This window comes from Ambystoma mexicanum, chromosome 6q, assembly GCF_040938575.1.
Source record: "Ambystoma mexicanum isolate Mex_15411 chromosome 6q, UKY_AmexF1_1, whole genome shotgun sequence".
Lineage (NCBI taxonomy): Eukaryota > Metazoa > Chordata > Amphibia > Caudata > Ambystomatidae > Ambystoma > Ambystoma mexicanum.
In genome coordinates, this window is record NC_090937.1 from 1,342,565,910 (window position 1) to 1,342,582,772 (window position 16,863).

The 16,863-nt window shown below is 44.0% G+C and overlaps 1 protein-coding gene across 1 annotated transcript in view; it reads right to left on the bottom strand.

The window, feature by feature from the left end:
- The window catches only part of LOC138516660 (proton channel OTOP1-like), a 682,031-nt gene that overhangs the window by 321,949 nt on the left and 343,219 nt on the right, over window positions 1-16,863 (bottom strand). The window contains exon 4 of the mRNA XM_069631959.1: window positions 10,132-10,190. Coding sequence (XP_069488060.1) covers window positions 10,132-10,190 — 59 coding nt within the window. The remainder of the gene's footprint in view (window positions 1-10,131; window positions 10,191-16,863) is intronic.

Genomic DNA, 16,863 nt, shown 5'->3' on the forward strand with positions numbered 1-16,863 from the left:
CCCCACACTCCTTAGCCTCACCCACCCTACCTGCACCTTCTCTTCCCAAACCCAACCACCCTCTCTACTCTACCCCACTCTCTCTACCCCATAAACCAATCCTACTGCCAATCGCTCTCCCCCACCCACTGTATCCCAACTATCTCTATCCATCCACCCTAACCCCACTCTCTCAACCCCCAGCCAATCTCCACTCTCATTACCCCACCTATCAACCTAGACCCATTGTCTCTACATAAATCAACTCTCTACCCACACCCACCCACCCTACCTCCACTCTCTCTATCCCCACCTATCCACCTTACATCCACTCTCTCTACACTCACTCTACTCCACCCAACCACTCTACCCCCACTATCTCTAAACCCACCCACCCTACACCCACTCACATTACACCCACCCACCCTACCTGCACATCTCTATCCCCACCCAATCAACCTACCCCTTCTCTCTCTACCCCACCCACCCATCCTACCTCTAATCGCCATACCAACCTCTACTCCCTCTACCTCCATTATCTCTACCCCCACCCACCTTAACTGCATGCTCTTCAACCCCACTCTCTGTACCCCCACCCATCCTCCCCCACTCTCTCTACCCGCACCAACCCTAACCCCACTCTCTCTAGCCCGAGCCACTCACTGTTCCTTCACTCTCTCTACCCTCATTCTTTCCACCGACAGCAACCCGCCCTACTACCACTCACTACCACCACCCAACCACCCTACCACTACTCTCTCTATCAACACCCACCCACCCTTCTCCACTCTCTACCCCCACTCTCCTTATCCCGACCCACCCTACCTGCAGTCTATATACCCCCACCCAATCACCCTATCCCAACTATCTCTAACCCCACCCACCCATCCTACCTCCACTCTCTCTAACAACCTCCACTCCTTCTATCTCCATTATCTCTACCCCCAACCACCCTAACTCTGTGCTCTCTAAACCCACTCTCTGTACCAACACCCACACCCTTTCCTGACTCTCTCTACCCGCACCCACTCTACCTCCACTCTCCCTACACCCACTCTCTCTACCAACACCCACCCTACCACCACTCTCTAACACCACCCAACTACTCTACTGCCACTCTCTCTAACGTCACACAGCCAGCCTACCGGGACTCGCTCTACCCACACCCACACACCGTACTTTCACACTCTCTACCACCACCCATCCACCAAACCTCCACTCTCTCTCTTACCCCCCTCTCTCTATGCCCACCATACTTGCCCACTCTCTACTCGCACCCACCAGCCCTACCTCCACTCTCACAGACCCACTCTATCTCCACTCTCTCAACCCCCACTCTCTTTACCCCCACTCACCCTACCTGCAACCAATCACCCCTCCCCCTCTCTCCACCCCATCCACCCTACCTAGCTCCACGCTATCTACATGCCTTCACTCCCTCTATCTCCATTATCTATACCCCCACGTACCCTAACTCTATGCTCTCTAACCTCATCAACTCTTCCCCCACTCTCTCTATTCCACCAACCAACCCATCCTAACCCCACTCTCTCTACCGCCACCCACCCATCCTACCTTCACTCTCTCTACCCCTACCCACCTGCCCTAATTCCACTGACTCTCTAATACTTCCCACCCACCCTACTTCCACTGACTCTACCCCACTCTCTGTCTACCAACAACCACATTCCCTACCACCACTCTCTACCAACACCCACCCTCCCTACCCCCACTCTCTCTTACCCCGCCCACCCTAATCCACTCCCTCTACCCCCACCCACACACCCTTTTTTATTCTCTCTACTGACACCCACCCACTAAACCTCCACTCCCTCTAACCCCCCTCTCTACCATCACCCACTGGCCCTACCTCCCCTCTACCTACCCCTACCGACCTACCCTACCTCAACTGTCCCTATCCCCACTACCTACCCTACCCCCTATTCTCTCTAACACCACCCACCAACCCTGCCACCACACTCTATACCCCCACCCACCCTAGCCAAACTCTCTCTCCCCCACCCACCCTACACCCACTCGCTCTACCACAACCCACCAAACTCTCTCTACAAAACACACACCCATTTTCTCTAATCACATCCACCCTACCCCACTCCCTCCACACCCATACACCCACCCTACCACAACCCTCTATACCCACACCTACCCTACACCCACTCTCTACCCCCAAATAGCCACTCTAACTCAAATCCATCTACCTTCACCACCCCACCCTACCCCCATTGTCTCTAGCCCCACCTGCCTACTCTACCCTGACTCACTATACCACCACCCACCCACTCTACCTGCACATTCTCTCTCTACCCCACCCACAACCCTACCTCCACACTGTCTACTGCCACTAACCCAACCAAACTCCATTCTCTGTAACCCCACTCATCCTACCTCAACTTTCACTCCTCTGCCCACTCACCATACCTCCACTCTCTCTACTGAACACCCACCCTACCAACAGCTATCCAACCCCACCCACCCAATGTACGCCTACTCTCTACACCCAACCACCCTACACTCACTCTATCTTTCACCAACCAGGCTAGACCCATCCATCCTACCCCCACCCTTTCCACCCCAACCACCCTAACCCCATTCTCTGTACCCCATTCACCCTCCCCCACTCTATCTACAAAACTCACCCACCCGACCCCTACTCTCTCTAGTCAACCACCCACCGACCACCATTATCTCTACCCCTTCCACCCTACCCCCACTCTCACTATCGCCACCTGCCTACCCTACCCCAATCTCTCTATCCCACCAAACCTCCCCCATTCTACCTACCCCCACCCACCATACACCACTGTCTCTACCCCCACCCACCACCCTATCAACACTCCCTCTACTGCTTCCACCCACCCTACCACAACTCTTTATACACCCACCCACCCTACCATAACTCCCTCAACCCCAACCCACCCTACACCCACTCTCTCTACCTCAACCTACCCATGTTACCCCTACTCTCTCTACCCCCAAACCTCACCCATTCTCTATACCCACACCCTCCCTACCCCCACTCGCTATACCCCAATCCACCCAATTCCCTCTACAAACCTCCAACCCCATTCTCTGTACAGGCATCCACCCAACCCCCACTCTCTCTACCCCAAACCCCACTCTCTCTACCCCACCCACCCTACTTACCCCCACTCTCTACCAACGCCCACCTTACTGCCACACTGTATTCCTCCACCCACCCTACCACCACTCTCTCTACCCCCACTTTCTCTACCAATACCCACCCACCCTACCCCCACTTTCTTTACCCCAAGCCACCATACTGTGAGAATGGGTGTTTTGTACCCTAACATGACAGGTTTGGGAATCACATCACTTCTTAAGACTTGGAAGGAGCTACTGAGCTATTATATCAAAGACGGTGATTCTTGTATGGCATATTTGAGGTAGATCCTTGGATCTCACTTAGACTTTGGGACATCCCAGGGTTCCTTTGATCACACAGCAGGGGGTTATCCCTGGGCTTTTACACTTTGAAAACAGGGAGTGGATACAAGAGACATATCGAATGAAGCTGCTTATAAAATGTGTGTTTCTATATGTTCTTTTCCACAGAGAGTCAAAAGAGGCATACAGCAAACAAGCTGAAGAACATGCCACAATACAGGACCTAATAATGTGGAATATGAAACCTAGTTGTAAATGACAACAGGTTAAGTCATAATTGGGAAGAGAACAAAGCAATATAAATGATCGCAGTAGGTGAACCAAATGTCAGTATAGTGTAAACGTGCAAAAGCATGATAAAAAGAAACTCCATAGACTGTGGGGCTCCTAGTAGCCCAGGGAAGTAGCCTCAGAAAAATCAAAACAGAAAAGAAACAGGCGACTGAAGATTTTAGATATCAGAGATAGGTAGAGGACTGCATTAAGCACCTGAAGAAGTTCCTTAGCTTCAAACTCAAAGATCGAGGAATGAAACATGTTGGACACTTTTATAGACACCAGATTTACAAAATAGTTCTGTTAATTAAATGCAAGATTTGCACAAGGGAGGTTGAAATGAAAAGTAAGCACTTTAACATGCAGACACTTTATATTCTACATTGCACTTAGGATTGGTTTTATAATATGGTTTTAAATGTACAGTTGTTTTTAGAAATATGTGTTGATATCGGAATTGCTGAATCATAATAGAAAATGTCTTAATAAATGAATATTAAATACATGTAATTGGATCAACATGTTGTGAATGAACTGGGTGAAATTGAAATTTCAGTTTTACTATATCCTAGCAGTCCAGGAGGGTTCTTCGGACTATCAAAGTAGATCCTTGTATGACATATTCACAGGACTATCCAGCAGAAGATGCAGATATAACAGTGACCTCTGGTGACCTTGTCAATATGGTATATGGAACTTTTGCTTGTATTTAGAATATATACTAAGCGCTCTGTCCACCGAACTTCGAATCCAGGCAGCACAGTGATATCCTTTTTTTTTTGTTTGTTCATGCAGCCAGAGCGACCATTTATTCTGCATGCACCCCTCTGCAATACTGGGCAGGCAGCATCAGGATCGAAATCTTCCGTTACTGAAGTCCTGGTGCGCAAAGTGTGTGCAGCTTTGGCCCCGGCACCACAACTGCAGCAAGCCCCTAGGTTATCTGGCAACCCCAAAAATATTATAGAACATATCAATATCTGGACCATACAAAAGAAATGGAAGGCTTTTTAAAAACCATTTTCGGAGGAAGAAAAAGTGAACATCCTTTTTATATATTATTTGTCTTCAAGTAATGGCAATATTACCAAATGTTACCATGTGTGATGTGAGAATACATGATATGCTAGAACATTAATAATGTTGATATAACTGTAAGGCATTACACGTGGTTATAACCCTGCTGTGGAAAAGCATAGGTGCTCAAGATACGAGCATCTGCCATTCAAATCACTCTAATTGCTCCACTCATTTTCTAAACTACAGTTGTGCCACAGCACCCTCTTAAGTGGTTTTAGCGGCATATGTCCTTCCAACATTCATTGTGTTTCTTCCAATCCAAACATGATTTTAAATATTATGTCAACGCATAGCGTTGATTATTAGTGAATAATTTGTGATTTAGTGTACTTGACATTAATGCGGATTGATTCTTTAAAATTGGTCAACAACCTAATGTCCTATGTCCACGCCCGCTCCAAAGTTATAAACACAAATACCTAGCCAACCAAAAACACCCTCCTTAAAAACAAGAATATAAATCATGAGCAACCCTCCTATCAGATATAGAAACCAAATACTACTTCATCAACAACAGTCCTTAAATTACAAGCCCTAAGTACTGGCACAAGGTATTGTCCCTTAAGCCTTTCAGAATAGGACACAAAATAGAAAGTATGGCAGGTCTTTCTATGTAGTAGCATCATAAAAGTAGATTGGTGAGATGTGAGGGTATCTGTTGTGATACCAGTTATAATTTATTGTAGCCAGCTGTAAATGGTACACTCTTAAATTCAACAAAATGCCGCTCCTATGGGCTTCATAAGACTAACTGGAACAGTGATGTACAGATTTTTGATGGAAGAATTCAAGGCACTGTCCAGTCATATTTACTGACACCACCAAGGCGCAACCAATTGGACAGTTTTTGTGAAAGTCCTTGGGGGTGAAAAATGTATTGACATTTTCCTCAAATTAACCAAAGAAAAGTATCTCAAATAAATAGAGAGCAAATATATTAAAAAAACAAATGAAGACATCAATTCCTATAACCACAGATAGAATCTCTAAATTAACCAAATGCATATATTTAAAATGAACAGTGCATATCTTCAGAAACAATTGAAGTTAACAATTTCATGATCAGAGATAATTTATATCACTGAATCAACTGGAAAATCTTGTATATTAATCACAAAGTAAAATACAACTGTCTGATACTGATCGGGTCATTTTGTACGTTCAGGAATCTTGAAAACCTACCTCAAGAAAGGAACATATAAATATGATTAATTATATTTTCTTGAAAACAGATGTTCACAAAAATGACTGCTTACTTTCTGCTTTTTAGGGAAAATGTTTATCTTTTTCATAATTTTGTGAACTCACAATGCACGATGCATCTGTACCTTGCGTCGTACATGCAAAGATTGCCACTCCCAAGAGCTACTCAAATGGTTTTGCAAATGGCTGAGCCTCTCACCAATCATTTTCTACACACAACAGGTAGCAGGTGCAACACTGCAACTAATGTATTCATTCTTTGGTGCCAGACTCCCACCAATACATGCTTTTTGCCTGCACTGAGTGGTCCAATCAGCAATCAAGAGAGAGAGTGGATTTGCTTGAGTCAGAATACCCGGCTCTTCCTCACCATCTATAACACTCCACCACCACCCCCACAATCCGCCAAGAGAGAACAGTAAGAATGTTTCAACGCTTTGAACATCAACAGAACACATCCGGCACTGCCAGGTGAACAGCAGAACGGAACTCACATTATAAGTTTGAAAACTTCAATATCAAGAATCTTCATTAAGCCCAAATCCCATTTCATCCATCAATCATACAGCTCATCTGTCCATCTCCTAGAACCTCCACACAACGCACACTGACTACTACCATGCTGTCCAACTTTTCAAAACAATTAAGGATGAGAATTACATCAGGAAGAGGGTGATTTATTTTCCCCTATGGTTTGCATAGGCACAACTTTACATTTCAGTAAGCAACTTTAAAAAAATGTAATTACATAAATATTTTCGAGTAAAGAATAGGGAGTCTTCCATGAAAAGTGGGTGAGTTGGTCGGTATGGCCACCACACACACAACAGCTTCACGCCTAGTACATTGGTATTTTTCTGTATTTCTATTGATTTGAAGAACAGGAATGTCAATTGTAAACAGAAATGACTTACAATGACACATGTATAGATGGCGGAAGCTTGCCCACAACGTGTGCCCATACAATTGCATAAAGACGAGTACAAGGAGTGAGCCAGTTTATGATTGTGTAAAAAAATAGGAATATACTAGGAACAAACCAAACCAAACAGAAACAAAATGTATGTAAGAAAACAGGTGACTTCCAGTAGCATTAAACTAACGGGCAAATTATTCAAACTAAATGCACAAAATTACATTATTAAGCGTCACTGGAGACAGTTGTGGGATCAGGTAGAGAGGATGGGGGACAGAGCAGAGGGAGCAAGTAAGTGAAGTTTAAGCCGAGCTTTGAAGAGATCTATAGTTAGGCTGGCTTTGATTGTTTTGGGTAGTGGATTCCAGTGGTGCGGGGCGAGTATGGTGAAAGAGTGGAAGTTAGAGGAGGCACAGGGAGGGTACAGGACTGTGAGGTTGATTGCATAGGAGGGTAGGAGGACACGAGATGATGCGTAATCTGAGATACAGACAGATACTGAGGAGCAAGACCATTGATAGCTTTATGGACTAGGAGAAGGAACTTCAAAAGAGAGCGGATGTGAATGGAGAGCCAACTGGCATGTTGTCAGTAGGTAGAAGTGGGTGTAGGGGGGAACCTGAGTAGGTTGTAGGGAGTGCGGGTAGCAAAGTTGAGGACTTTGTCAAAAGGGAGGAAGGAGTAGAGAGGAAGGTCAAGCCGTAGGTTTAAGCAGTAGTCTAGTTTGCTGAGCACAAGAGTACAGATAAGAGTTTTTGTATAGAGTGGTTAGTAAGAAAAGGAAGAATTTTCCAAATATTGAGGAGGTTTATACGAGCAGCAGAGCCAGTGATAGTGAAGAATTGTTGCGTTTGCAGGTTTCCATCAAAGAGGACTCAAAATCATGAGCCTTGGATGAGGGAACAAGAAGGTCAGATAAAAGAGGGGAGGGTAGGGATGGCTTTGGAAGCTGTGAGAAAGATGAATTGCAATGAAACAGTTTGTAATTTGTTCCACGATGATGAGGTGAAGGAGGGAAGAGAGAAAAATGTTAGAGTGTCATTAGCAAAAAGGTGAAAGTCAAAATCAAAGTATGAGATACATCTTCCTGTGGCAGAGGTATACAGGGTGAAGAGGCATGGTCCAAGGACTCATCCTTGGGGGAGACCAACGTGGAGAGGGGTGGGCTCAGAGATCTGCGAGATCCAGAATATTTTAAAAGATCAACCGTACAGGTACGAGGCAAATCAGGTAAGAGCAGATTTGTGAAACCCAATATACTGGAGAATGAGGAGCAGAGAAGAGTGGAATACAGTATCAAAAGCAGCAGAACGGTACAAAACTATAGTTTAGAAGAAAGTTTGGAGTGGTGAGCATTTGACAGAATGTTGGAAACATGCATGAATGCAGTCTTGGTAGAGTGTTTACTATGGAAACCAGATTGAATTTGATTTCCAAGGCCATTATACTGAAGGTACTTAGTGATCCAGTCGAAGATCAACCGCTCAAGGACTTTTGAATAATTGGGAAATAGTGAAGCTGGGCGATAGTTTGCTGAGACGTTTGAGGCAGCAGAGGGGTTCTTCAATAGGGGTAAGACAATTGCAGATTTGAAGCAGTCAGGGAAGAGTTCAGTGGAGTGAGATACAGCAAGTGATTGAGACTACGTTTGTTACCATTTGGAGAACAAAAGAGTCGATATGAACGCAAGATGGGTTGGCATTGCAGATTATGGGTGCTAGTTCCCTAGAGGTGGTAGGGGGAAAGTAGTGGAATGTAAAATAGGTAGAGGGAGAGGTGGTTAGAGAAGGAGGATTGGGGAGGGAGCTAGAGAAGGTATGTGAGAATGTTACACATTTTAGAGATTTTGAGGAAAAGTAGTGAGAAAAGTCATTAGCAGAAAGGGAGGGGGTGATGAATATTGGCTTGCGAGCTTTGAGAAAAGATTGGGGTAGATGAGCGTTTGTGGGGTGATTGCAAAGAGAGGAGATTAGTTTTGTGAAAAAGGAGGATTTGGCAGGCTAGGATTAGGGAAGGTGTCTGTAATTTGCATCAGCATCATAGGTTTGTGCATGTTTGTTTTGAGGGTCTGGATTTCAAAGGTGACCCAAGGCTGAGGATGGGGATGGGAAGGTGTGAATGTGCGAGCAGGATAATGTTAGTCAACTGAAGTAGTGCATAGTGAAAGTCAGAGAAAGCACAGTCAATGGTTAAATGGAGCGAAGAAAAGATAAAGGAGAGAGGTCCTCACATCATCAAGGTGAAGGGCAAAAGAATCCTGCCTGAATTTTATATTAGTTATTGAAGACAGGAAATGAGGAGTGCAAGTTGGAGGGGCCAAGATTGTGAGAGGGAACAATGGAGTGATCTGAAAGAGAAGGGTCAATAGAAAGGTCGAAAGAAGAGAGAGACTCAGAGAGAAAGACAAGGTCAAGAGAGTTCCCCTCCAGAGTGGGTGGGCTGGTCGTGGAGGGAGTAGAGGGAATGATCACATAGGAGGGATTCAAGTTCAATGAAGTTGGCTACTGAGGGCTTGGGAAGGTTAAAGTCCCCCAGTAGGACAATGGGGATGCTGGTAGGAAGTGACTCATAGAGAAGGGTCAGTTCAGGGAAGACAGGGGTGTCTCCTTCACAAAGCAAATAGAACTGTAATGCCACTCAGGACTTGGCTACTTCATGCCTGCACCCATCAACACTTCAGGTTTCACATCTAACACTGCAAGCCTTCCTTTTTTCTTGCAGAGCCACTACCAACAGGTTCACCAAAATGGGCGAGATGTGCTGTACACAATCATTTTACATAGGGTGCCCTTTCAAATATACCTGTCATGCTCCTCCACTCTGAGGGTCCCTACATGTTGGGGCACCATTCTGAAAAAGTATCTGTGGCCTGAAAATACATGTGAGTGTCACATAAGCAGTTTAAATAATCAGGGCCATGAGGTTTGCAAGCTTTAGGTGCACAGAAAACATTTGAAATTCATGAGCATACTGAGAGAACCTCATAGAGATTATGAAAAAAACAAATGTTTATTAAAGTCCCAGAATTCATAATAAAGTTATATGCTTATGGACCTTTTGGTATCCTGTACTGACCCATCACCCCTGTCCAGGTTTGAGTTTAAGAATTGCAAAGTGTAATGTAGCAGCAAATATTTACTTTCGAGCAACGCTCTTTTCAATTTGGATCTGGATGTTGTGATCAAGACAACAAAAAATACTACTAATTTGATAAATAAACATTATCTTAAAAGCCGACTTTGTACCTTTACCTTTCAAGTGTTTTAAATGACTGGATGATGTCCTTCGAGTGAAACCATAGAAATATTACCTATAATGGAAATAAATGCAAAGACAATTTAGAAATAGACAATGATTATAATTGATACAACATATCACTGTAGCCATAAACTATATTCTTCTCAGTAGCCCACAGTTACAATATCAAACATATCACTGTGGGAAGAATGAATATATTCAACATTTTTTATATGATCTCTAAATATAAAAATACAAGTATGACTTCATTTAATTCATAAGTAACAGGTAATGGTTGTTGCTGAGGACCGAGCTTAGTTTCTGATCAATAACTTTATTGGGCATGTGTTAATGCTTTCACTTTCAAAATATTATCCAAGAAAGTTTAGACCTTAACAAGAGGCCATTTTGACAATACTATTGCACTCAGCAGATATGTTTATCTATTATAGATCAGGCTGTCAACAGGAAGAATGATTCTTAATGGTAAACCGGGACAAACGTATTCAGATAAACTCTGAACGATTTCAATATCAATTCGGTCAGGTTGAACTTTCTAGTACTACTTTTTGGATTCAAGCCAGATTGCATAAGCAAATTCAGCCTTTAAGTTTATATCATTCCTATGGTTTATAGTGATATTTTCGAATTCAATAATTTCGAATGCATTAATTTCGAATCAATAATGTCGAGAAAAAAATGTCGATTTTTTTAAAAAACTTTTTTTAAATGGGGGGCTAATGGGGAGTTTCCCCCGAAATCCCTGTTTTTTTTATTTAATAACGCTTTTTTTACTAGCCAAACCCAAAAAAATATAAAATAAAAAAAAAAATATTCAACATTTTGTTTTCGACATTTTTTTTTTCGAAATTAATGCCTTCGAAATTATCGATTCGACATTTTAACTGCACATCCATTCCTACACATTTGGATTTCATGATCAGTCTTGTAGGCAGAGGAAGCAGGGTGGTGGCTGCTTCTCTATGTTAAAGGTAGATAGGGAAGGGGTTTTACCCTGAGTTCGTTTAGGGTAGAGGGAGAGGATGAGATATAGCGAGAGATGCAGAATTAGGATAGGTTGTTTAATTCATTTAATGCACACACTGGCCTATACACACCTGATGCTTACTGGCAGAAGATTGCATTCACTAGCTGCAGCTGAGTGTGCAACACACATGACATCTTCTTGTAACTAAAGACGAGAGAATCTCAGTGATCGCCTTGCACACATTTTAAGCTACTAGTATTATGGGGGAGAAAATCACAGAGTTTGTTTGAGGCAGAAGGCAACATGTCATTGCTATAGGTGATTGTGCAAGACATGTGCCATCTAGTTGTGACAAGGGAAGATAGGATCCCACAGGCCATATCACATGACATACACCCATGTTACATTGGTTTAAAATGACAAGTTGTAGAAATGGGAAACATTCTGAGTGAGTTGGTGGCATACTAACACACATAATGGTTGTTACTGAGTGTGCAACCTACTTGACGTCTTGTATTGGCTAGAGAGGACAAGTGACCATCTTAAATACAACCTGTATGTAAAGTCGAAACAAGACAGCGGGCTGCCAAATATATGTGGTAAATTGAAGGCACCGGTCTCACAATCAGCACATTTTGCCACAAGTCACTCGGAAGTACAAGATCAAATAGAGCAAGCAAAGGTATCAAAGTCTTATCAGGTAGCAGAGGAGGAGCAGATTCAGGAACCTGTTTCTGGGGCAGAAAAGAGGGAGGTGCAAATTGTTGTACTGAAGGACTAGGAGAAGTGACACATAGGCCCTCGTTAGGAGTGGGCTGGTCCGGAAATAAGATGCCGGTAACGCTGTTACTGGCACCTTTTCCGGACCGGCTCACTTTGAGTCTGAAGGTAGGGGCTGTGAACTACCAGCAGGCCTGATCTGGACCCTTACTAACGGTGCCAGTGTTTCAATGTTCCCATTCCAGTGGAGTCCTATGGGACTCACGGCAATGGGAACTTACTGTTCCACGGCTGCCCATAGTATCCTGGTATTATCAGGATATCAGGTGGTGGAAACGGTAAGCCGAGTTCCGGCAACCTCATAGTGTAGAGGAACTGAGCATGGGAAGTTCCTTGTCCCCAATGTGCAGAAAACAATGTGTGGGGACGTGCTACAAAACTCCACTATTTATATATTGTTGTTTTTTCAGGAAGTACTACATAGGCATAGATTACCAAGTACACTTGGGTACTTTGAATTTCGAAGAAATGTCTGGGGCCTCCTAAGGGGACCTCCCTCCATTATTTATGTGATATACTCTAATACTTTAGTACCTTTCACAACTGTTTAGTTACGAAAGGGTAATAAACTAATAAAGAAGCAATCTTTGAAAACATATTAGTAGTGTAGAAGTTTTCTACAGAAATTCTTTTATACGATTGACATGAAGTGCTCTTCTCCTCAAATAACCATAAACATTGTTTTAATTCAATAAAGCAAACTCATATTTCCCTTGCACTTGTGCGATCTCACTGTCACCTGGCCTAGTAAGAATGTTTTCTCTGTCTTCTCTCTGTTCCCCCTCCCTTGCCTCGTCACGCTTTGAAACACTTGTGTATAGGCGCATTGTAAATGCAATATCAAATCATATATTGTGTTAACTCTGGAATATCAACTAATAGATTTTCAGTTTGTTCCAATTTGAAGAACCAAATGTTCTAAGTTCCTTGTCCCCATCATCACCCACGTTCCTTGTTGAGTCTGAGAGGAATGGTGATGATGAGTGAGATAAGAATAATTACACATTTGAGCCAGACTGAAATATATGTTTCTGGATACCCCTGATACCATCTTAGCAGATCTGAAACAGTAAAACATCAGTGTTGGCCAACCACATTACCAACACTGCCTCCAGGACCTTCATGAACAGATGAGCGTACGTGTTAGCCCACCATGAAAATTCAAAATGTGGAATTTCTTCATAGAAGACAAAGACTTACAACATCTTGCCATATTCAATTGCTACATAAAAAACTATGTGCATTGGAGAAGGCCTGGACTAAATTCAGTACCACATCTTTGAGATCCAATGAACTCCCCCTACACCGGAAACGACCAGATGTGAGATGACACCCGGCAGATTGTAGCCTTGAACCGTTGCTGTCACAGAAGATCAAACCCAACCCAAGCTGCTGGTGTGGATTACAGCCGCCACTATTTTCTGTAACTTGTGGCGAGACAACCCTCGACTTTTATCAGAGCCCGCAGCATTGTACTAGAAGCTAGCAGCAGCTTTGAGACAGCGTTTCACAGGCATCGGTTTGAATGAGCAGATGGTTTTGATGCTGAGAAAGCGGCGAGGGTTAAACTGCATTTGCCCTACAGTCAGTGTCTATGAGTACTTCAACTAATTAAGGAGAAGACAGACAGACTACCAGACCACTGACCCCCAATCTGATTGGTGGCTATATCTATGATGGTGTGATTTCTCTGTGGATTTAAATGCCCAGATAACACACTCTTCTTTGTCAATGAAAGTTGAATGAATCGTTGGGGACATTTTGCTATTCTTTCGGCAAAGAAAAGGTGGAATTACTGGACCAGTGTTCAAGACTTCATACAACACTGTTCCAGTCTTTAAAAACCAGCGCAATGGTGGTGTTTTTTGTAGACACACGATACAGTGCTCCTTTCTTAATAGAAGGTCCCTGATGAATTTCCAGACAGTAATCTGCAAATTGAACAGGAAAGAAACATGTTGGATGATAGAATACTTTCATGAATCATAGTGAGTGGAATGATTTGAGCATGAATGATATGGTTGGTGTTAGTTTTTAGACTCATTGAGTGTCTGCACAGCACATGACACTTTATCAAGACTAGTGGCAGAAAAAAAGTTTCTGCACGTGTTTATTACAAACTATCTGTTCCATTGTACTGTTATTCTTTTAACTATTGAACTGCATGGAGTTGAAGAAAGGTGCATGGCTTGTTTTTTCCTCCTGTTTTTGTGTGGTAAAAAATAAAATATGTATTTTGTATGATAGAAACCAGTCTGGTGTACTTATTTTGCCAGTTGTGGGAACCGTTCCTCTTAAAACAGAGTTTTCTTCACCCACAAACGTTTTGTTGTCTGTTGGTAAAGGTTCATAAACCTGTTTGAGGGCCGTTTGCGGGTTAGTTCCCTTTTGCCTTATGTGGTAGTTGACAATAAGATATGACACCATGCACAGTACTGCAATAAACCTACAAGACCTGAAGTGCAGTGCTCGAAATAACAGCATTCAATAAGCTGAGCATCACTAGTCAATTAATTCTCCCCAGAATTTCTTTTTTCTGTGGCATTGTATAGGCTTCATAGCCCCTGTTTTGCTTCTCCAGATCACCCTTTGCCTCATGTAAGTGTGAGGCAGTCTTAAAGGCATGGTCTAGTAAAATTTTTTATTGTCCCTATGGGTCGGCCATGTTTTTTTAAGCCTAAGTGGCTCGATTTTAGAAAACTTTCCTATGGACCTTACCTGAGTTTTTGTCCATTAAACGGACGCGATAACAAGCACCAGGGAGCCGCCATTTTCTGATAATCCTATCTTTTCCCTGATCACCTGGCTGACCTGCTTTTATGGCACTAAATCAATTCCCCCGCCCCTGAGCCTGTCATCAGCAGACTCGTACCGCCCATTTCCCAACGCCAAAGCACGTCTCGTGTCAACATCCGCTGCGCTTCAGCTAATGACGTGTCGCCATGGAAATGGCAGGACGCCTCTTTCCTCAATAAGTATAAACAGACCGTTTCACAACACACAGCAGCAGATTTTCGATTCCATTCCTCTCTCTGTGTTACTTTGAGTATTCTGTGACTCGTTTCAGTGCTCTGGTCAGCTACCTTCGCCGCTTGTAGCCCGTGTGAACAGATACCAGTACCACCGCTATAAATTATTTTAGTTTGTTTAACACACAATGGCTACAATAATGCCCTACATGTACGAGCCCGAGTATACCGAGGAGGAACTACTGGAAAGGGAAGCATGCGAAAACGATGGGTATTCGGACGGCAGTTGGCAGGACGAATCAACAGATGAAGAGCCTGGGCCTAGTCGAATGGACGGCGTCTCCACCTGGTGCACATGCAATCGGTGCAAGCTAATGCCAACTGAGGACGAGAACTGCTGCTGCCGAGAAAACTCAGGATGCCTGGCCTACATTTCGGAAGGCGAGCCACGACCGCAATGCATCACCAAGCTGCCAGACCTCAGGGCAGCCTGCCTCACACGGGCCGTGTTGAGAATAATGATGGTGCTTATGCACCAACTTCGAGCAACTGTTCGTCCTCGTAATCCGAGTAACGAGTAAGTATACTCTGCTTGTCATGCTACTCCTATTTCATGTTCTTCTACTATATCCAAAATTACATCTACATATCATTGTAACGCATGTAAGTCGTTCAATTGTGTGCATTGTCTAGATAGAATTTGTCCGTGTAAAATGCCATTAGTTACAAGAATTGTCATTGACAACAAACGTTTATTAAACTTATCTTGGTCATTTAAAAACAGTTTGTTTCATTCCTTTTCACAGGTGGTACAGGCTGGTGGCCTATCGTTCCTTTACATGGTGGCTTCACGGGAGGCTTGGACACCGCGTTCGAAGAGTGATACCCGCCTGTGCCGTTCGTGTCATTAGAGAAATGTTCCCGAGTGACAGCGGTCAGTACAGGGGATTTTCTCTCGCTGTGCTGCAACCTGACCTGTATAATCTTTAAAGTCTTGTATTTTTGTGTCATGAAAATAAGATACAAAATAAAACACCACATATATTTTAACAACGCTTGTCTCGATTTTTTAAATGAATCAAGTGTGTCTCCATTTAAGGATGGACGTCAGACATCTGTGCTCCGAATGGGTGAAGGTCTGGTCGCTGTGAAGCAGGGTGGTCACTATCTATCTAAGCTAACATAACATATTCTCGATAATGCATGCACTAAATAACACTTGTTCAAAGTCTTTCAGTAGGTTATGTCTCTATAAAAGTCACACATATATCTATACTAACAATTACCATTGGATTATACAGGCCTTAGGGTCTTGACCACTATAATACACCGGTTGAAGTGTGGGTCTGTGCTCACAAGAATCTCTGGTATGTGGCATTTGTTATTGATAAGCAACGATATACTATCATTGATATTAAGGCGATATACTGTATATTGATATAAAGGCGGTTCGCGCCGGTGGATGCGCGCTGGCATGGGGGGCTGTCAGGGGCGCGAAAGGCCAAGGTGCCAAACTACATGTACACTTCATAAGGTGTCCCACGCCAAGGGGCCATCGGTCACATGGCCTCCTCAGACCCTGTGTCCCCAGCCAGGCCTCCCCTTGAAGCAGGCCGCCCCCTGCTATCCACATAAGTGTGTCTCCATTCAGCAGTCTTCCTGTGCCTTATCTGCACGCCCTAGGGCCATCCATCCCACCCCCCTGTATCAAAGGCGGTTCGTGCCGGTGGATGCGCGCTGGCATGGGGGGCTGTGACGGGCGCAAACGGCCAAGGTGCCAAACTACATGTACACTTCAAAAGGTGTCCCACGCCAAGGGGCCATTGTTCACATGGTCTCCTCAGACCCCGTGTTTCCAGGCAGGCCTCCCCTGAGGCAGGCCGCCCCCCTGCAATCCACATAAGTGTGTCTCCATTCAGCAGTCTTCCTGTGCCTTATCTGCACGCCCCAGGGCCATCCATCCCACCCCCCTGTATCAAAGGCGGTTCGCGCCGGTGGATGCGCGCTGG